The 15,440-nt window shown below is 39.9% G+C and overlaps 2 protein-coding genes across 10 annotated transcripts in view; one reads left to right on the plus strand and one right to left on the minus strand.

The window, feature by feature from the left end:
* The window catches only part of LOC137993490 (ADP-ribosyl cyclase/cyclic ADP-ribose hydrolase-like), an 11,345-nt gene extending 2,509 nt beyond the window's left edge, over window positions 1–8,836 (minus strand). The window contains exons 1-8 of one of the 4 annotated variants that reach the window (XM_068839392.1): window positions 8,737–8,836; window positions 8,133–8,576; window positions 6,997–7,739; window positions 5,903–5,991; window positions 4,559–4,676; window positions 3,238–3,335; window positions 1,176–1,268; window positions 443–529 (exon numbers count right to left, since the gene is read on the minus strand). In XM_068839392.1, the coding sequence (XP_068695493.1) occupies window positions 443–529; window positions 1,176–1,268; window positions 3,238–3,335; window positions 4,559–4,676; window positions 5,903–5,991; window positions 6,997–7,739; window positions 8,133–8,196 (1,292 nt within the window). In that variant the 5' untranslated portion in view covers window positions 8,197–8,576; window positions 8,737–8,836. Of the gene's footprint in view, window positions 1–442; window positions 530–1,175; window positions 1,269–3,237; window positions 3,336–4,558; window positions 4,677–5,902; window positions 5,992–6,996; window positions 7,751–8,132 lie in introns of all 4 variants that reach the window. The other 3 variants (XM_068839394.1, XM_068839391.1, XM_068839393.1) reach the window with 3 other exon arrangements.
* Window positions 8,837–9,418: 582 nt separating this feature from the next.
* The window catches only part of LOC137993489 (uncharacterized), a 47,681-nt gene continuing 41,659 nt past the window's right edge, over window positions 9,419–15,440 (plus strand). For 4 of the 6 annotated variants that reach the window (XM_068839387.1, XM_068839388.1, XM_068839389.1 and 1 more), the window contains exons 1-3: window positions 9,474–9,643; window positions 13,233–13,496; window positions 14,695–14,904. In XM_068839387.1, coding sequence (XP_068695488.1) covers window positions 9,574–9,643; window positions 13,233–13,496; window positions 14,695–14,904 — 544 coding nt within the window. In that variant the 5' untranslated portion in view covers window positions 9,474–9,573. Of the gene's footprint in view, window positions 9,644–13,232; window positions 13,497–14,694; window positions 14,905–15,440 lie in introns of all 6 variants that reach the window. The other 2 variants (XM_068839385.1, XM_068839386.1) reach the window with 2 other exon arrangements.

Genomic DNA, 15,440 nt, shown 5'->3' on the forward strand with positions numbered 1-15,440 from the left:
TTCATTCTTTTATAAGAAGCAGCAACCCGTTGTTTTCACTTTGTCCTTTCACGTAAACGTGATGCTTAAGTCGCTGAGTTCTGTCGCAGCTCTCGTAACGTATAATACTTGTCACCCAAGCCAAAAACAGACGACTAAGCAATGACTTAGTAGACTTCAAAACAATACAAGCTGCTTACAATACCCGGCTAAACAATAGCAGGTTACGAGAGCTGCTACATTACTGAAATCCCTCTATTGCCTGACAGACGGGCTGACAGAGCATTAAAAGCAAGGAACACACCATAATACAAACGCGGTATGGCCATCACGTCACGCACGCTTACACGGTTCATTGGCAGCCATGGACCGTTGCGTGACGTGATGGCCACACCGGGTTTGGTGTTATGGTGTGTTCTCCTCGCTTTTAATGCTCTATTGTGTGAGCATTTCTGTTGCTTACTAGGGATTATCAAAACAGGTGGTTTTCAGTCCTCTTGCCTTCGCTCGATTCTGTAACTCCAACACTGTAAGATCATCGCACCTTTCTCTGCAAAGATAAAATAAAATAAGTAAGAGAAACAAAAATGGCATTCCTCCAACAAAAATTATTTTCTGAGAATATTGTTTTCTTGCTCTGGAGCAGAAATTAACGATAAAAGATTCCAAAACTCATGTATAACTCTCTCCTGGGACTAAGTGACAATGAAGTCACGTGATCTCGACTGATAATTCATATCGCTGATGAAGTTCGAGGGATTCGAACGAAATATTCGAACCTTTGAGATTTTATCTCTGAGGTTTCGAATTCTTTTAATGTTAAAAAATCATGATTTGATAGAGAATATGTTAAAACGAAGAGAAGGGAAACGAAAAGTATGAAGAAAATGCAATTTAGCTTGCGTGCGCAATTTAAACTGTTAGTCTGTTCATTAAACCGATCATGAAATTCCAAATAACTTTGCGAGCATGACACCTTATTCCAAAATGGCCGCCATTTTAGTATTCGTTTGTTTCCTTGCAAATTGGCCCTTTTGTTCTCGCTTTCAAACGTAAAATTCAAAAGAATAAGGTGTATTTTCATGAAAAATGCACCCCCACCCCCTGTTGTCCCAAATTGTTGTGTTGCTTGAGAACAAGTAGCAAAGGGATGAAAAAATATAATTAATGGTATCCAAAGAAAAGGACAAACTTACAGTGATTTACGATGCAGTGAATGACCTACTAGAATTCTAAACTCAGTCACTTTTCCAACAGGAAGGCTCAGTAATTGATTTTCTGCCAGGAAGCTATGATAAAGGAAAATAGATTGACAAGAATTCTTACCAACGCCCATCAGTGCAAATTTGGAAATAAGCAGTGGGTACACAGAACATCGGACTCCCGCCCAGAAAGTCGTGTATATAAATCTATGATTTTGTTTTTGTGTGAGCCCAAGGGTCATCGAAAAAAAACTTCAACATCCCCTGTTTTTGCACTTGATTTCTTAAGTATATCCCACGGTCATCATAAAAAAATACAGCTCTTCAAGTTAGAATAATTATCTGGCTTTTCGATAAGCAAGAGGCCAGGATTTCCAGTCCCATTTTTAAAGTGCAAGAGGAAGGACAATGCGAAATGAAACCATTTGGGTTGTCAAAGATCCCACCTTGTTCACGAATTGTGTTGTGTAAAATGTAATTGATTATGGTCACATAAGAGATCTTTGGTGTCGACAATTTAGATCGAATTTAGATCAATGGCATGAGTATCAGTAAGCTATACGTGTATATTACAACATTAACAACTGTACGAAGTAAGTCTTGACTGAGGAATAACCAGTGGCCGGTTATTAGGCTGGTTCATGCTGGGGACCGTGAGAAGGCTTCACTGAGTATGCCCGAGTTCTTCTTTGAATGTGAACGGGGATTATTTTAGTTGAATTACCTTTGAAACCCTGAAAGACGAGATGATATCTGATCTTCTTCTGAAGTTCGATCTCAAGTCTAGTTTTATCTCCCTCGAATGTGAACTTGAGCTGATCAAAACACGATAAGGCGATACGACGTCATTTGACTGTCTGTAGTCAAGTTGACTTGACGTTCTGTTGCACTTATGGCCAACTTGCAATTGGACCCCAATATGAACTCGCCTATTATCTACAAAAACTGTGGTGCTGCGTCCTTGGGTTGGGGAGCTAAAAATGTAGAAAAGTAAACTGACCACCCGAAAAGGAGATTTAAAAGCGGACGTTTCGATCACCAGTCCTTCGTCATAGAGAATTTGTTGTCCTCAAAATTTTGGCAAGGTTCATTTAAAAATGTAAACTACAACCGTGCTGATGCCATACCCCCACCAACGTGGCGGGGGCTCGATTCCCAGACATGGAGTCAGATGTGGGTTGAGTTTGTTGCTTCTCTCAGTCTGCTCCGAGAATTTTTTTTAAGGGGCTATTTACACGAGACCGGGACGAACTCAGACCGGCACTAGTTCGTATCGGCCGCCATACATTTCTTCTTATGCGTTTACACGAGACTGGCCTGACAATGAACTCAGACTGGTCTTACTTCGTCTCGGTTGCTGAAACTAGACGAGAAATTCTCCTACCGACCTGAGTTCGTACCGTTCTCAAGTAAATGACAACAAATCTCAGACCGGGTTGAGAAATTTGCTCTTGCGTCAGCCATATATTTATTGGACAAAACATATTATTTTGTCCCGAAACCAGGCACCAAGCATTTCGTCCCGGTTTCATGTAAACTTCTCCAAAAATTTGATACCGGTACAAGTTCATACCGGTCTGAGTTTGTCCCGGTCTCATGTAAATACCCTCTTAGGGTACTCCGGTTTTACCCTTTTCTCCAAACCCAATCTACGATTTGATATGATTTGTTTTACTTCCATTTCTGTAGGGTTTTCCCTATTAGCGCCTTAGCGCTAGAGCGGTTTTCAATTGAGTGTTGAAAGTAGTTAGCGAATTGCTTTGGTTTATGATTACTTCACGCAGTGATTGGTTCAAAGTTCTCGCGCCACTTTTTCAACCAATCAGAAGTGAAACCAAAACAAATCATGGCTCGCGCGTGCACATTTTCCCGCGCTTTGTGTCGGCTAAGTGTAATTACTTCGAGTTTTGATTGGTTTACTGGATTGTCTCCGTCCTTTTTGATTGGCCAAAGTAATTACTTTGGTCTTGGTTTTACGACACTCGATTGAAACTCGCTTTAAATTGTTATTAAAATTACGATTGTGAGAAAATTAATGATTGTCACTATTCCTGACCTGTCGTCCATAAATGCAGGAAAAATCTGTCTGTCCACAAGGTGTTGCCTCGTCCCGTTAAGCATTACGTGCACAACGCCTCTTGCCCTCTGAGCTAACTGAGTCGAAGAATAAAACATGTTTTGAAAAGATTTTAAAATGTCAAAACCTTAATTCTCGTAGAAATTTTGTGAATGCATCGCATTGTGTTCCTTCAGTCAGTCGGGGTTCGGGGTTCGTGTTTGAGTGTCTTATGTGGTCGGTACAAAAGTTATACCAAGTTAACCCGAAAATACAAAATTCTACATTTAATTTAGACCCTTTGTATTTTTTTCCACCTTAGATCAGTGTTTGCTCTTTTTTTTTTTGGCCGTGTGTAATTTGTCGCAAATACCATTGCCTTGAGAGAACAGTCTCTACCGTGACTTCCTTATAATCAACATCGATGGTTAATCCTTTGAAGGTCGTAGGTTCGACGTACTCCTACAAGGGATGACTTGGATTTTTCCGATCATCCCCTATATAGACTGCAAAACAGTCGTATTTTTTGCGAACGCAAGCGACGCGGTGAATATTCGAACTAAAGGTCTGGAGCGAGCGTAGAAACGGCGAGGGAGAATGTGAGGCTCGCGCGCTTAACACGCGAGAATCACGCTTACCCCGCTTCGCGCCTTCCGAAGGGAAGAAAACGATTGTTTTTGCAGTCTATCCCCTATAGCGCAGTGGTAGAGAATCCGAACTAGTAATCGGGAGGTCGTAGGTTTGACTGCTGCAAAGGAACATTCCTGGAACATTCGGATTTTTCCGATCATCCCCTAAAGCTCAGTGGTAGAGCATCTGAACTAGTAATCGGAAGGTCGTAGGTTGGTTTCCTCCTAAGAAGCAATCCAAGCAGACTTAAGTTACCAACGATAAAAAGATACATTTCTTAACCAGGAGCCCATCAGTAGGAGCTTGCCTCCCCCATACAAGTCCTATGAGTCAACCTTTGCCCTTATTTTTTTATATTTAGAACGCCACGAAGTGTTCGGCACTGCACGCGCTCTTTAAATTAGCCAATCAGAATAAATTCATTGTCTAACGAAGACAAAAATAGCGAAAAGCAAAAACAATGTACGCAAATTGTGCGAATTGATGTAAATTAATGTAAATGTCAGTCTCCTGCTGAAGGGTTGGTTCTAAAAATAGAAAGATACGGGCAAAGCTTGACTCAACGCACATGGAGGCTCCTATTCATGGGCTCCTGTCTTAACCTAATTTTGTTTGACTAACAGAACTAACTGCTTAGCAGGGACCCCTTTGTCTTTTAAGAAACCCTGAGTTTTGTCATCTGTTTTCTCACCTTTGCTGCCGCTTGACCCCAGAAATGTTTTTGCTTGCTGCACTCATAAGGGCAAGACTGAAAATTGACTCCAGGCCCCTTCTTGCTACCGCACCATGTCAGTCCGTTTAACACGAATCTGACACCGCAAAACATGAAATTGATAAGTACGACAACGTGCTTAGACTTTTTGATTTCGTATTACTGGGGATTAGTATATTGAAGCCACAACAGAGAATTCTCGGTAAGAAGTGGAACACCCTCACCGCCACATGCACTAGCAGCTGCATTTAGATCAGGGTACAATTTAGCGGAGGAAGAGAGAGGTCGGCGAGCGAAGACGTGTTTTGCGTTTTTTGGTCCAACGAAAATAACCGATTAAACCACAGAAAATGTTTACAATCAAATTTTTTTTTCAAAATATTTCCTTGAAAGCGTTCGTATCCGAAATAAACGAATTCCAGAATCGTTTGATTTTTACTTTCAAATTTCCCAGACGCCGCCATCTTGTCTAATTGTGACGTGTTACTGTTTCCCTATTGTCGTTAGAGAACTTAAGCAACAACAACGGCGACGGCAGCGAGAACGTCGCAAATTTGCATATTGAGTGAGGAAAACATAGCTTTGCACACCTTGCACGTGCTTTTTTCACTTTTGTCCATTTCTTTGCCATCGTCAGCAAAACAACAGCGTGAAATAGCCAGATTTCAGGTTTTATGAAGAACATCAGCACTTGAGGATACATTTTCATTTCCTCCCGTAAATTAAGCGCCGTTCCGATCAGTGTGACTTTTAAGGAACAACCACACCCTTGTCATATTGAAAAGGTTGAAATATTTGCAAAGTGATTACAAAAACGCGAATTTATATTTCGAGATGACGTTATTTCTCGTTACCAGCTTTTTAGCAGTGATAAAGGCCCTGGCGTCGGTTGTTCAAAAGGTGGATAACGCTATTCACCGGATAAATCACTATCCACTGGATAGCGCAATTGGTTTTGCTATGATTTATCCAGTGGATAGTGATTTATCCGGCGGATAGCGCTATCCATCGTTCGAACAAAGGGGACCTGTGGCTTGTTTCTCAAAAGTCCCGAAACAATTCGGGCCTGTTTCGGATGCCACAATTCCCTTTATATCTCAAGAACGGACAGGATTTAAGCCGTCAAACTTCACGGACATGTTTCTTTTAGTTAGCTTGAAAACATGTTAAAAGATCGGCTCTTCAAAACAAGCGGTTTGCACTTTCACAAATGGCTTTTCGGGCCCGAAACGTTTTCGGGACTTTCGAGAAACGGGCCCCTGGTTTTAACCATCGTTCAGTTCCAAGTGTATGAATGAACTAATTTTTTCTTATAGTACTTACCCCGGCAAAGTATCTTCAAGAGTGGTAAATTTATCGTACAATCTGGAGTATGCATGAGTGAGCTCTCTTGTCCCGGACCAAAATAGCACCTTAAAGATACCAGAACAACATCATGATAAAGCAGCAATTTTATTTTTAAGGATCGAAAGTATTTTGTATATTAGTTTGATCACCGTCGCCCGTATTGAAGAAATGGCTTTAGAAAATATATGAACTTTCATAAATTTGTAATAATATACACGAAAAGATTTCAGCGCGTTGATTGACTGAGAGCTCGTCGATTAATTGCAAACAGAGTGCAGAAAAGTGAAAAAGTGCAGAAAGTTGAAATAGTGCAATAAAGGTAAAATTGTTACGTTGATAGCCAATCAAATGAGAGCCCTGAATGGCGCAATTCATGGCATACTTATGATTTTTTTATGATTTTCAAGAACTCATTTTTGGAATTATTTAAAAAAGTAGTGATTCCTTATTTTTTTCACGGGCGCTTGAAGTTAGTGAAATGCGCGAACGCTTTTTAATATATATGTTCATTTTCCGCCTCGTTAGTTTTGTGGAGGTGTTTCTTTAGTTTATTGTACTCTTTTGATAGTTTTTTCTAGGTGTTGCCTTTCTGTTAGTCTCGCAATTAGTTGGTATTGTTTTTTGCGTCCAACTAGTTTTCCTATAAATTGTACCTTGAGTTTTAATGCAAATTTGGGAGGTTGCGGGTTGTTTTTTGGTGTGTACTGCGAGATGTCGAGTTAAGACTGCCTTCACTTTTAGCGCTAGAAAAAAAAAATCAGGATTCAATACTTTACTTTACATCTACCGAAAAAAAAAAAAAAACGAATTGAAGGGTTGGGAGCGCTTAACTTTCATGTCATGGACAAGTAAAATTCGTGGACAATTCCCGAAGGAAGGACTTCAATTTTCTGTAAGTGGAGCCGCGTAATCACTTGATGAGGACAGTTTTAATTTAGATCCTAAGAAGTTGCGATTACAGCTGATCTTGTTTCTTATAACCTTTTGGTGACGCAAGCTTTCGTTAACTCATCATTTGGCTATTATAAGGAGATTCCAACATGGCTCTCTATGACACGAAAATCAAATACCCTATCTTTGAGTGGTTTCTCTTCATACATGTTGAAGAAAGGCGCATAGTCTTGCAACGTCGGAGCGCACGGTCCTTTGAAGGCAAAACCCGTTAAAAATGTTTTCCATAGCTCCTGACAATCCACTTTACTTGGATTTTGAAGATGCTTTCCTTTGTTGGTTACGAAATCCCAGCAGCGTCCAATGAATATTTCTTGCAAATGTGGAGTTGTGCCCTGTACACGATTAAACAACCACTTGTTTCGATTCTTGTTTAATCTTTGGTCATAATATTCCTTGATCCTTTTCTCCACCAGGATTGGATCTTCGTCAATCCTGCTACGAAAACCTACCACACCTTGTAGAATAGGCCTCGCCCTAGCATTTGCCCTCCAGCTGTGGACCTGCGCCACACTCGGATTGTAATACAAGCTAACGGGTACATCACCAAAGGGAAGATAGTTCCACACATTTGGCCTAGAACGTTTCTGGGACCAGACGTTTTGATTTATATAAGCCAATTGTTTATTATTTGAAGCTTGATATGGATTTCTATATAGAAGACGGTTTCCTGGCAAAATTCTGCGATTCCAAGCAGGTCTAGTCAACGAATTGAGACCTCTTCCTCTGACATTCACTAGATTGGGCCATTTGTAATTAGGCGTCGGTAACATTTCTCTCTTTTGTTCTATCCGTGATCGTGGAAATATTGGCCTCTTAGTTCTGTCACTGTGGGAAAGGCGGTGGTGGTGGTGTCTGGAATCTACAAGACGACTTCAAGTTAAAAAAAAAATGAACAAACATACATTGAGAAACAAATTGTTTTTTTATGAATAAGACCTCTGTCTGAACATCACTTGTCTTCGTCTATTGCAAGGTTCATGACACCTTTACCAAAGATTCTTATAGTCTACAAAAACTGACTGTATTAAAAATATTTTTTTAATATTGGAAAATTAAAGAGCTGTCCTGCAGTCATCCGGTGTTCGTCAAGAACTGCTTACTAGGGTCAGTAATTGATCAGCACGCCCTTATTTGAAATTTGAACACCCAGAGGTAAGCTAAACCCGGGGGAGATCATTTGATTTGTGGTTCGCGATCTCAAAAACAGGGTACATTAGTTTGTTATTTAGTTAAGACAAAGGAAGTTAAATACCTGTAAAAACCACGCATGTTTGTATTATGATAAAGAACCTTGATAAACGTATTCCTGAGACCATGGCTAACAATTGCCTAACACCTTGGAATACATAAGAGGTTTGGAAATTGATGGATCACCTTTGAGAAAATCTACCTATTTTCTTGAAAAGTGTAAACAAAGCAAGTTCGTCGTATATTTCAGCACAGTGTTCCGTGTTTCCTGAAGAAATGTGTCGTAGGCTAACTTTTTTCATTGATCATTTGTCGTTTCTCTCATCCAATGCAACCGCAAAATCCATTTTCCTCCTTTTCTCGTAAAGCAAAGTTCTTGCTTCCATGTTTCAGTTCGTAAAGCAAAACGTCTGCTGTTTACTGCTATTATTTTTTCACAGTATTTCCATAGGAGTAGCTGAATAGACTTTTTACTGGTACCTGCTGCCACAACAGGTGTCGTCAAAAGCTGAAACGATGAAAATTCCTGTTATGGCGTTCTAGATGGATCTGATTTCATAAAGTCGGCAGTTTCACCAACTGCGATTCAAGTCTAGATCACCTCCCTAAAAAGGTAGTTAGTTGTACCTAAATTCTATAAATAAAAGCAAAACAAGCCATTTTCTCACATAATTAGCTTTAGCTTTGAAAAAAATCCTCCCCCCTAAAAGACATTCAAACACTGGTGATTGTCTCCTTCACATACTGAGATTCTCTTCCTGGGGCCCAGTTTGCATCCGTCTGTCAAATTTTTGGCGGGAATTAACGATAAAATGGACACGAAAGATGACATGTTCTGATTAAACCAGAGCTACGGGTGTTGTTCTTTTCTTATATTTTATCGTTATTTAAGTGTTAAAAAGGCCCGTAGCCGTCAATGATTAGTAGCTGTAACGAAATTAAAGAACTACAGCTAACTTTCTACACATTCTTTATCTTTGCTGTAAAGAAAGCTAGATTAAATATCCTTAGACTCAAATTTAAGAATTCGCTGTACTTTCGATTCCCCCGTCTAGGCTCGTTGAATACCGACAACCTTCAAATTTACAGGTGCACTGAAAAGTAGAAAGGTCGGTCTGCTTGACAGACCTTTTTTAAGATGTAACGCCCCACGGCACTTGATTGCCGGAGTTGTGTTTTTATTTCTTTAAACAAGGCATGTAAAGCAGCTAACCTATTCCAGACGTAAAAAACCGTACATATTCATTGCCCAAAACAAGATATGGGAGAAGCAAGCTTGACGAAGAAAGAGCTGGTGTTTGTAATAGTGACACGCAAACCGCCTGCAACTATTTGACAACTCAGTCAATTACGTCATTGGAGCTCGGTCAAGCAAAAAGACAAATAACATAATTATCAATTTTAAATACATATCCTTTTTCGCGTTTAACGAAGTTAAAGCATGGCCTTTATATTTAAACTTATAACTTTAAAAGCTTCGCTTTGATACTCACAAAGTGACGGTGATGAATTGGTTAAGAAGTCGTTGCTTTATTGTGATATTTCTCGTCAATCACTGCTTCGTCTTTGGAAAAGGTAAGATTACTTAATACTATCGAAGTTCTAACATTTAAAACACGGTAATTTAACAGTTAAGCAAGCGAAGAGGAAAACCATTCTGCTTAATTAAGTGTTCATAATAGTTTAGACGCCCTTTGCATTTTGAACAAAACAAATTAAACAAAGGTTATTTTGCTTTGTCTATTTGTTTGTAGTGTCCTCATGCAGTCAGTGGTCTGTAACCGCTATTAGATTAGACACTTAAATATAGTTTACTATCTTCTCTCATATTATCCAAACTTTATCATAAACTTAACTATTTTAACCATTTGAATGTAAATGATACCTCTTGTCAATCTGTTTCCTTTGGGAATATTACCGGAAATATTGAAAATACGAACAAGGGCTTCTTTTGTTATTGTTTATTGTTTTAAAAGCCCTTATTGACACCCTAAAAGGTGTCGATAGGGCGCAATGTAGTATTGTTGGAGCGTAAAAAACCTGCCAATGACCCATTCATTAAGAAAGTCACCTGAATCTCCTTATAGACAAAATAATGTTACCCTCAAACGGACAGAAAAGCTCGCGAAGAATAAATGTTGTTTCTCCTTTTTGCTTTAAATTCATATTTAGAAACGCAAGAAAACTTAACTCTGACTTGGTCTTTGATATTGTTTGTTAGTTTTTTTTTTCAATGTTTGTTTTTTCCATTGTATACCTTAGTATATAACTAGAGCCCAATATATATTGTGGGAGGTACGGTGGCCTAATGGTTAGTGTGCTCCTGCTCGGGGACATTGTGTTGTGTTCTTGGGCAAGAAACTTTACTCTCACGTGGGCTCTCTCAACCCACCTGTACAAATGGGTACCGGCGAATCTAATACTGGGGGAAACCCTGCGATGGACTGGCATCCCATCCAGGGGGGAGTAGAAATACTCCTAGTCGCTTCATGCAACAGAAACCGGAGATGAGCGCCGGCCTGATGGGCCTTCTAGGTTCGTAGCAGGCTTTACCAAGTGAAATAAATGTATATTTGACGTGCAGGTTATAGACGAAAGAAAGAAATGGTCCTGTCACTTGTCTGGACAATTTAAGCGATTGTCTCGTATAGACACCTGAACAATCTTATAGGTGTCTATAAGGGGAAATTGCTTGCTCCAGACAAGTGCGAGGGTAATTTCTCTCTTTAGTCGATAATACCTTTATTTCATTCATCGAGTCCTTTCACAGGAACACATGAGCCCCCAAAAATTGAGTCGCTCCCAACTGAGTGAGGCATCAGAGAGGTCATGGGTTCCAGTCCCGTTCTATACTAGCGGAGGTCTCTTTTCTTTCTGTGTTCGCTGGGCTGACGAGTGCGGGAAAAGAGAGCTCTGTCATGGGTCGAAACTCACTTTGAATCAACCGCCTTCCACGACCTTGAACGGCATTGTTCAACGGCTTTTTAAACGTTTGCTGAAGGTGACTTGGGCCGGCTATGTCTGGCGCATTCCTTTGCAGCAATTCCACTGGTGTAAAGTGAGCTCGTACATTATGTGAAGTTTCACGTGAGGATTCGGTCGCTAAGTAACCGCCGCGCATGCTCAACACAGGGAGTTCCGACACAGGGAATGGGTCTCATTTCCAGTACTCGTCAGCCTAGCGAAAGCAAAAGAAAAATAGACCTCTGCTAGCAGGGAAGAATCCAGTTGAAAAAACCCAAATTTTTCAGGTGTGTACAAGAGACAGCTTCTTACATTGGATTAGGAGGCAGTGCGGCGGCCCAGTGGTTAAGGTACTTTGCCTTGAGATCCCGGGGATCCCGGGTTCAAGACACGTCCTCACCACTGGATGAATTTGTTCCTGGTAGTCCCTTGGTTCGACTTCTCAGCTGCACATATAAATAGCCAACTTGCTTGCCCCCGGCCAGTTGGGGTTCTTGACAGTTGCTGTTTAATGTTCTGTTCTGTTGTGATTGTGTTTCATTGTCCCTGAAAATCCCCTATGTCAATGATTAAGAATGTATTGTATTGTATTATTTCTTTCTTTCTTTCTATATTTATCTTTGGATGTTTGTATCATATTTACATCTTTTCTTTTTCTTTGTAATATTTTGAGCGCCGTAAGAAAGAAAATTGTAAGAGATTATAACATCTACCTCTTGAAGAAAAGTTTTTGTATTATACTGTGTAACTTAGGAGAGCAGGGCTAACACAGTGGTGGGAGGACTCGAGTTCCCACGGTGACCACTGTCGCCCGTGTTCGATTCCCAGACTCGGCGTCATATGTGGATTCAGGTTGTTGGTTCTCTACTTTGCACTGACAGGTTTTTCTCCGGGTACTCCGGTTTCGGGTCACCTCGCAGCTCTTACAAGGTCTCACCTGATTGGAGACCACCCTTGAAGTTTAACAAAACAACAAATAACAGAAACAATGGACCCTAGGCCTAAAACAAAAGGGCTGCAACTCTATCCTCTAGGGTCCATTGTTTCTGTTATTTGTTCTTTTGTTAAACCTCAAGGGTGGTCTCCAATCAGGTGAGACCTTGTAGGAGCTGCGAGGCTACCGCCGGTTTCATTCCCCTTTCCTCAAAAACCAACCTATCAATTGATTTTCATTAAATTGAGATGATTTCAATTACAGTGTTCCCCAATTAGCGCCCCAGCGCTATTAGTCATTCTATTACTTAGCACACATTTTGAGATTTAACTTAAGATAATTAATCAGCTCTTTTGTTTTTTCTTATTTTTCAAATCTTTTAAAAGGGGTTTATTTATATTTTTTTTTGGTTAATATTGTGGTAATTACATGGTTTTAAACAACGGATCTTTCATTTATCAATATTATTGTAATCTTCTTTGCATTTATTGTACATTTTCTGTAATTTTTGATCAACTTTTAATAAATTAGTTATTAGAAATAATATAATTATTATAATTATTTATTATTATTATTATCATAAAAATTACAATTTCCTCTATTGTGATTGGTTCAAAAACTCCTATTTTCCACTAATTCACTTGCCAAGTTATTATCGGACAGTTCAATAAACCAATCACATTCAAAGTTGTAGTTTAAATCAACCAATCCCATTTAAAGTTGTAGTTTAAAGCAATTAATCACAACCTTGATTTTAATTACCATAGAAACAGTGTACAGACTCCTAAATTGGGGCTTTCTCTTCTTTCTTTCTTTCGTAAGAGGACTTCGTGTCGTCCAATCGGGCCTGCAATTATACTCGTGATAAACAAATCAGACTCCCGCTGCGCGATATGATTTCAGACCGAATTGCATTCCACTCAGTCCTATTACATTACTTTTATCTTTATTATTATTAATTTATGTGCCTTTCTTTTATCTCTGTCGACTGAACGCACAACTCGTACTAATCTGCTTGTTAGCATGCGTGTTTGTACGGGTTTTTAGCCTTATAAAGGAGGTTTAAATCAAGTTTGTAACACTTTCACCGATATGCCGCTCTCTTTAACAAAGGATAAGTACCTTTTTATTTTTTTTTCAAGAACTTCTAACATTTACAAGAGTCGGGAAAGGTTAAACGCTCCGGAAATCACCCGAACCTTTTTCCGAGTCTGCGTGTGCCACTCACTGATGAACTCTCCTTTCCACTCTTGTCTTTTTCCTCAGGTCTTCTGCTGCCCAAGTGTGTCAAGATTCTCTCCATAAACGTCCCCTTGGATGACCCGACAAAAGCCGAGCGAAATTATGGCTTGCACGCAGACAAAAAGAAAGCAGTGCTTTCACATCATCCAGGAATTTTTAAGATTCATAAAGGACTTTCGGTCGAGAAAGGAACAGTATCCCTAGAGTCTCTATACCACCCTGGATACTTCTTGCGTCACAAAAATTACAAATTCCACTTGGAGAAAAAAGTTGATAAACCAATTTTTAGTGAGTGTTATTTATTTCTAGAATCACGTAAGAAAACAACTAAACTTCCGTTAAGGGAGATCACTCGCCTCTAACCGAATGTGGCCCGGGTTCGGGTCCCACAGAGTCACGTGTTTACTCTACTCCGAGAGGTTTTTCTTCGGGCACTTTTAAGTTTCCTCTCTCCGGCCTCAAAAACCACTTTCGGATGAAGAGCCAATTCTGTAATTTAGAAAGCAACAGAACAAAACACCATTATTATTAGGGACTTTACGATCTACGACGGCGACGTCAACGAAAACGTCACCTCAAAATATAACTTTGCACTATCGTTATTTTCTCGCGGTTAGGCCATCTTCTTCGCATCGTACAATGTGGGTGAAGTATCCTAACAATAAATTGGTACAAACGGTTTTAGAGTAAAAGTAGAGAATGGAAGATACAAATTTGTGCCCTCGCGTTGTCGTTAAAAACTTCAAAATTTGGTGACATCCCGTCGTTGTTGTGCAGAGTACCGCACGAATATTTGATAAAGTGCGTGCCGCACGTGCAGCACGATTATTTTACCTCTTTTAACCAATGATATTAGGGAGCTTTAGCAACGACAACGGCGACGGCAACGAGAACGTTACAAATTTGCATATTCAGTAGGCAAAAGCAGTAGCTTTGCACGCCCTGCACGTGCGTTTTTCCTTTTTGTCAATTTCTTTGCCGTCGTCAGCAAAACTACAACTTGAAATAACCAAGTTTGAGGTGTTATGGAGAACGTCAGCACTTGGACATAAATTTTCATTTTTCTCCCCTAAATTAACCGCCGCTCGTAACGGTTTCATTTCTGAAGGACTGCCACACCTTTGTCATATTTAAAAGTTCGGAATAGTCGCGAAGTGATCGCAATAACGGGAATTTATGTTTTTACATGACGTTCTCGTTGTCGTTGCCGTCGTCATTGCTAAAGCTCCCTATTGTTGTTTCGTGACGTTCTCGTTGACGATAGTAGATCGTAAAGCCTCCATTATTAAGTTGAATACAACAAATAGCGCAAACTCTGCAATACAACGGTCAAAGAGCCACGATCGTTTTTTTCATCTATCTGTTTATTGAAGTGACAATGTTTACAAATATAACTTCTAACCAGATTTTATGTCCCACAGAATGAGGCATTATGACGGCTTTTAAATTGTCCTTCCTTTATACTGTTTTTTATGTTTGCTTTCAGACAAGGACGCCACATTCTTTATTTTGAAAGTCACAAACAACCCAGCACTTTACGCCTTCGAGCTCTGTAGTCACCCCTCGTGGTTCATGGGACACAAGAATTACAAACCCTACAGATTGGTGTTGGGTAAAGTCAACGAATCAAGTAAAGAAGTAATAGATTCTACCTTTTATCTCGCTAGTCATCATTGCCTCAAGAAAAAGGAGAAAGGTAAGATTCTTGTTTTTGTGTTGTATAGACGGTTTTCACTTGACGTCACAGCAGCCATGTTGGTGCACAGAAAAGTCTTTTGGGAATTTGACTCTATTATAATGCAAAACATGAGCCATAATTTGCTATTGTCTTGTGCACCAACATGGTCATCTCATCACGTGATTGAAAACCATCTATATATGCAAGAACATGCATCCTTATATCATGGTGGCTAAGTTGGTGTCACTGAAAGTTGAGGCCTTTTTTGGCATGTTATTCATTCATTCTTTTGAGAAGATGTATTTTATGCGATGACGACCTGCGAAAACCCCAGATTTCCTAGCCAGAATCGTATCTATGACCTTACTAGTTCCGACGCTCCGCCACTGTGCTGTGGGAGACAAATTGGAGTTGACCCATTGAAAAGGCTTCAGGCAACAGTTGTCCCGGTCCTATACTGCTAGGACGTTAGTTGTTGAAATAAAGCGCAAGTGTAGTTTAGAAGATGGCTTAACCCCTTTGTGAAATGCTGGAATGCAAAGATGCGTTTTGCA

This window comes from Montipora foliosa, chromosome 2, assembly GCF_036669935.1.
Source record: "Montipora foliosa isolate CH-2021 chromosome 2, ASM3666993v2, whole genome shotgun sequence".
In the NCBI taxonomy this organism is placed as follows: Eukaryota; Metazoa; Cnidaria; class Anthozoa; order Scleractinia; family Acroporidae; genus Montipora; species Montipora foliosa.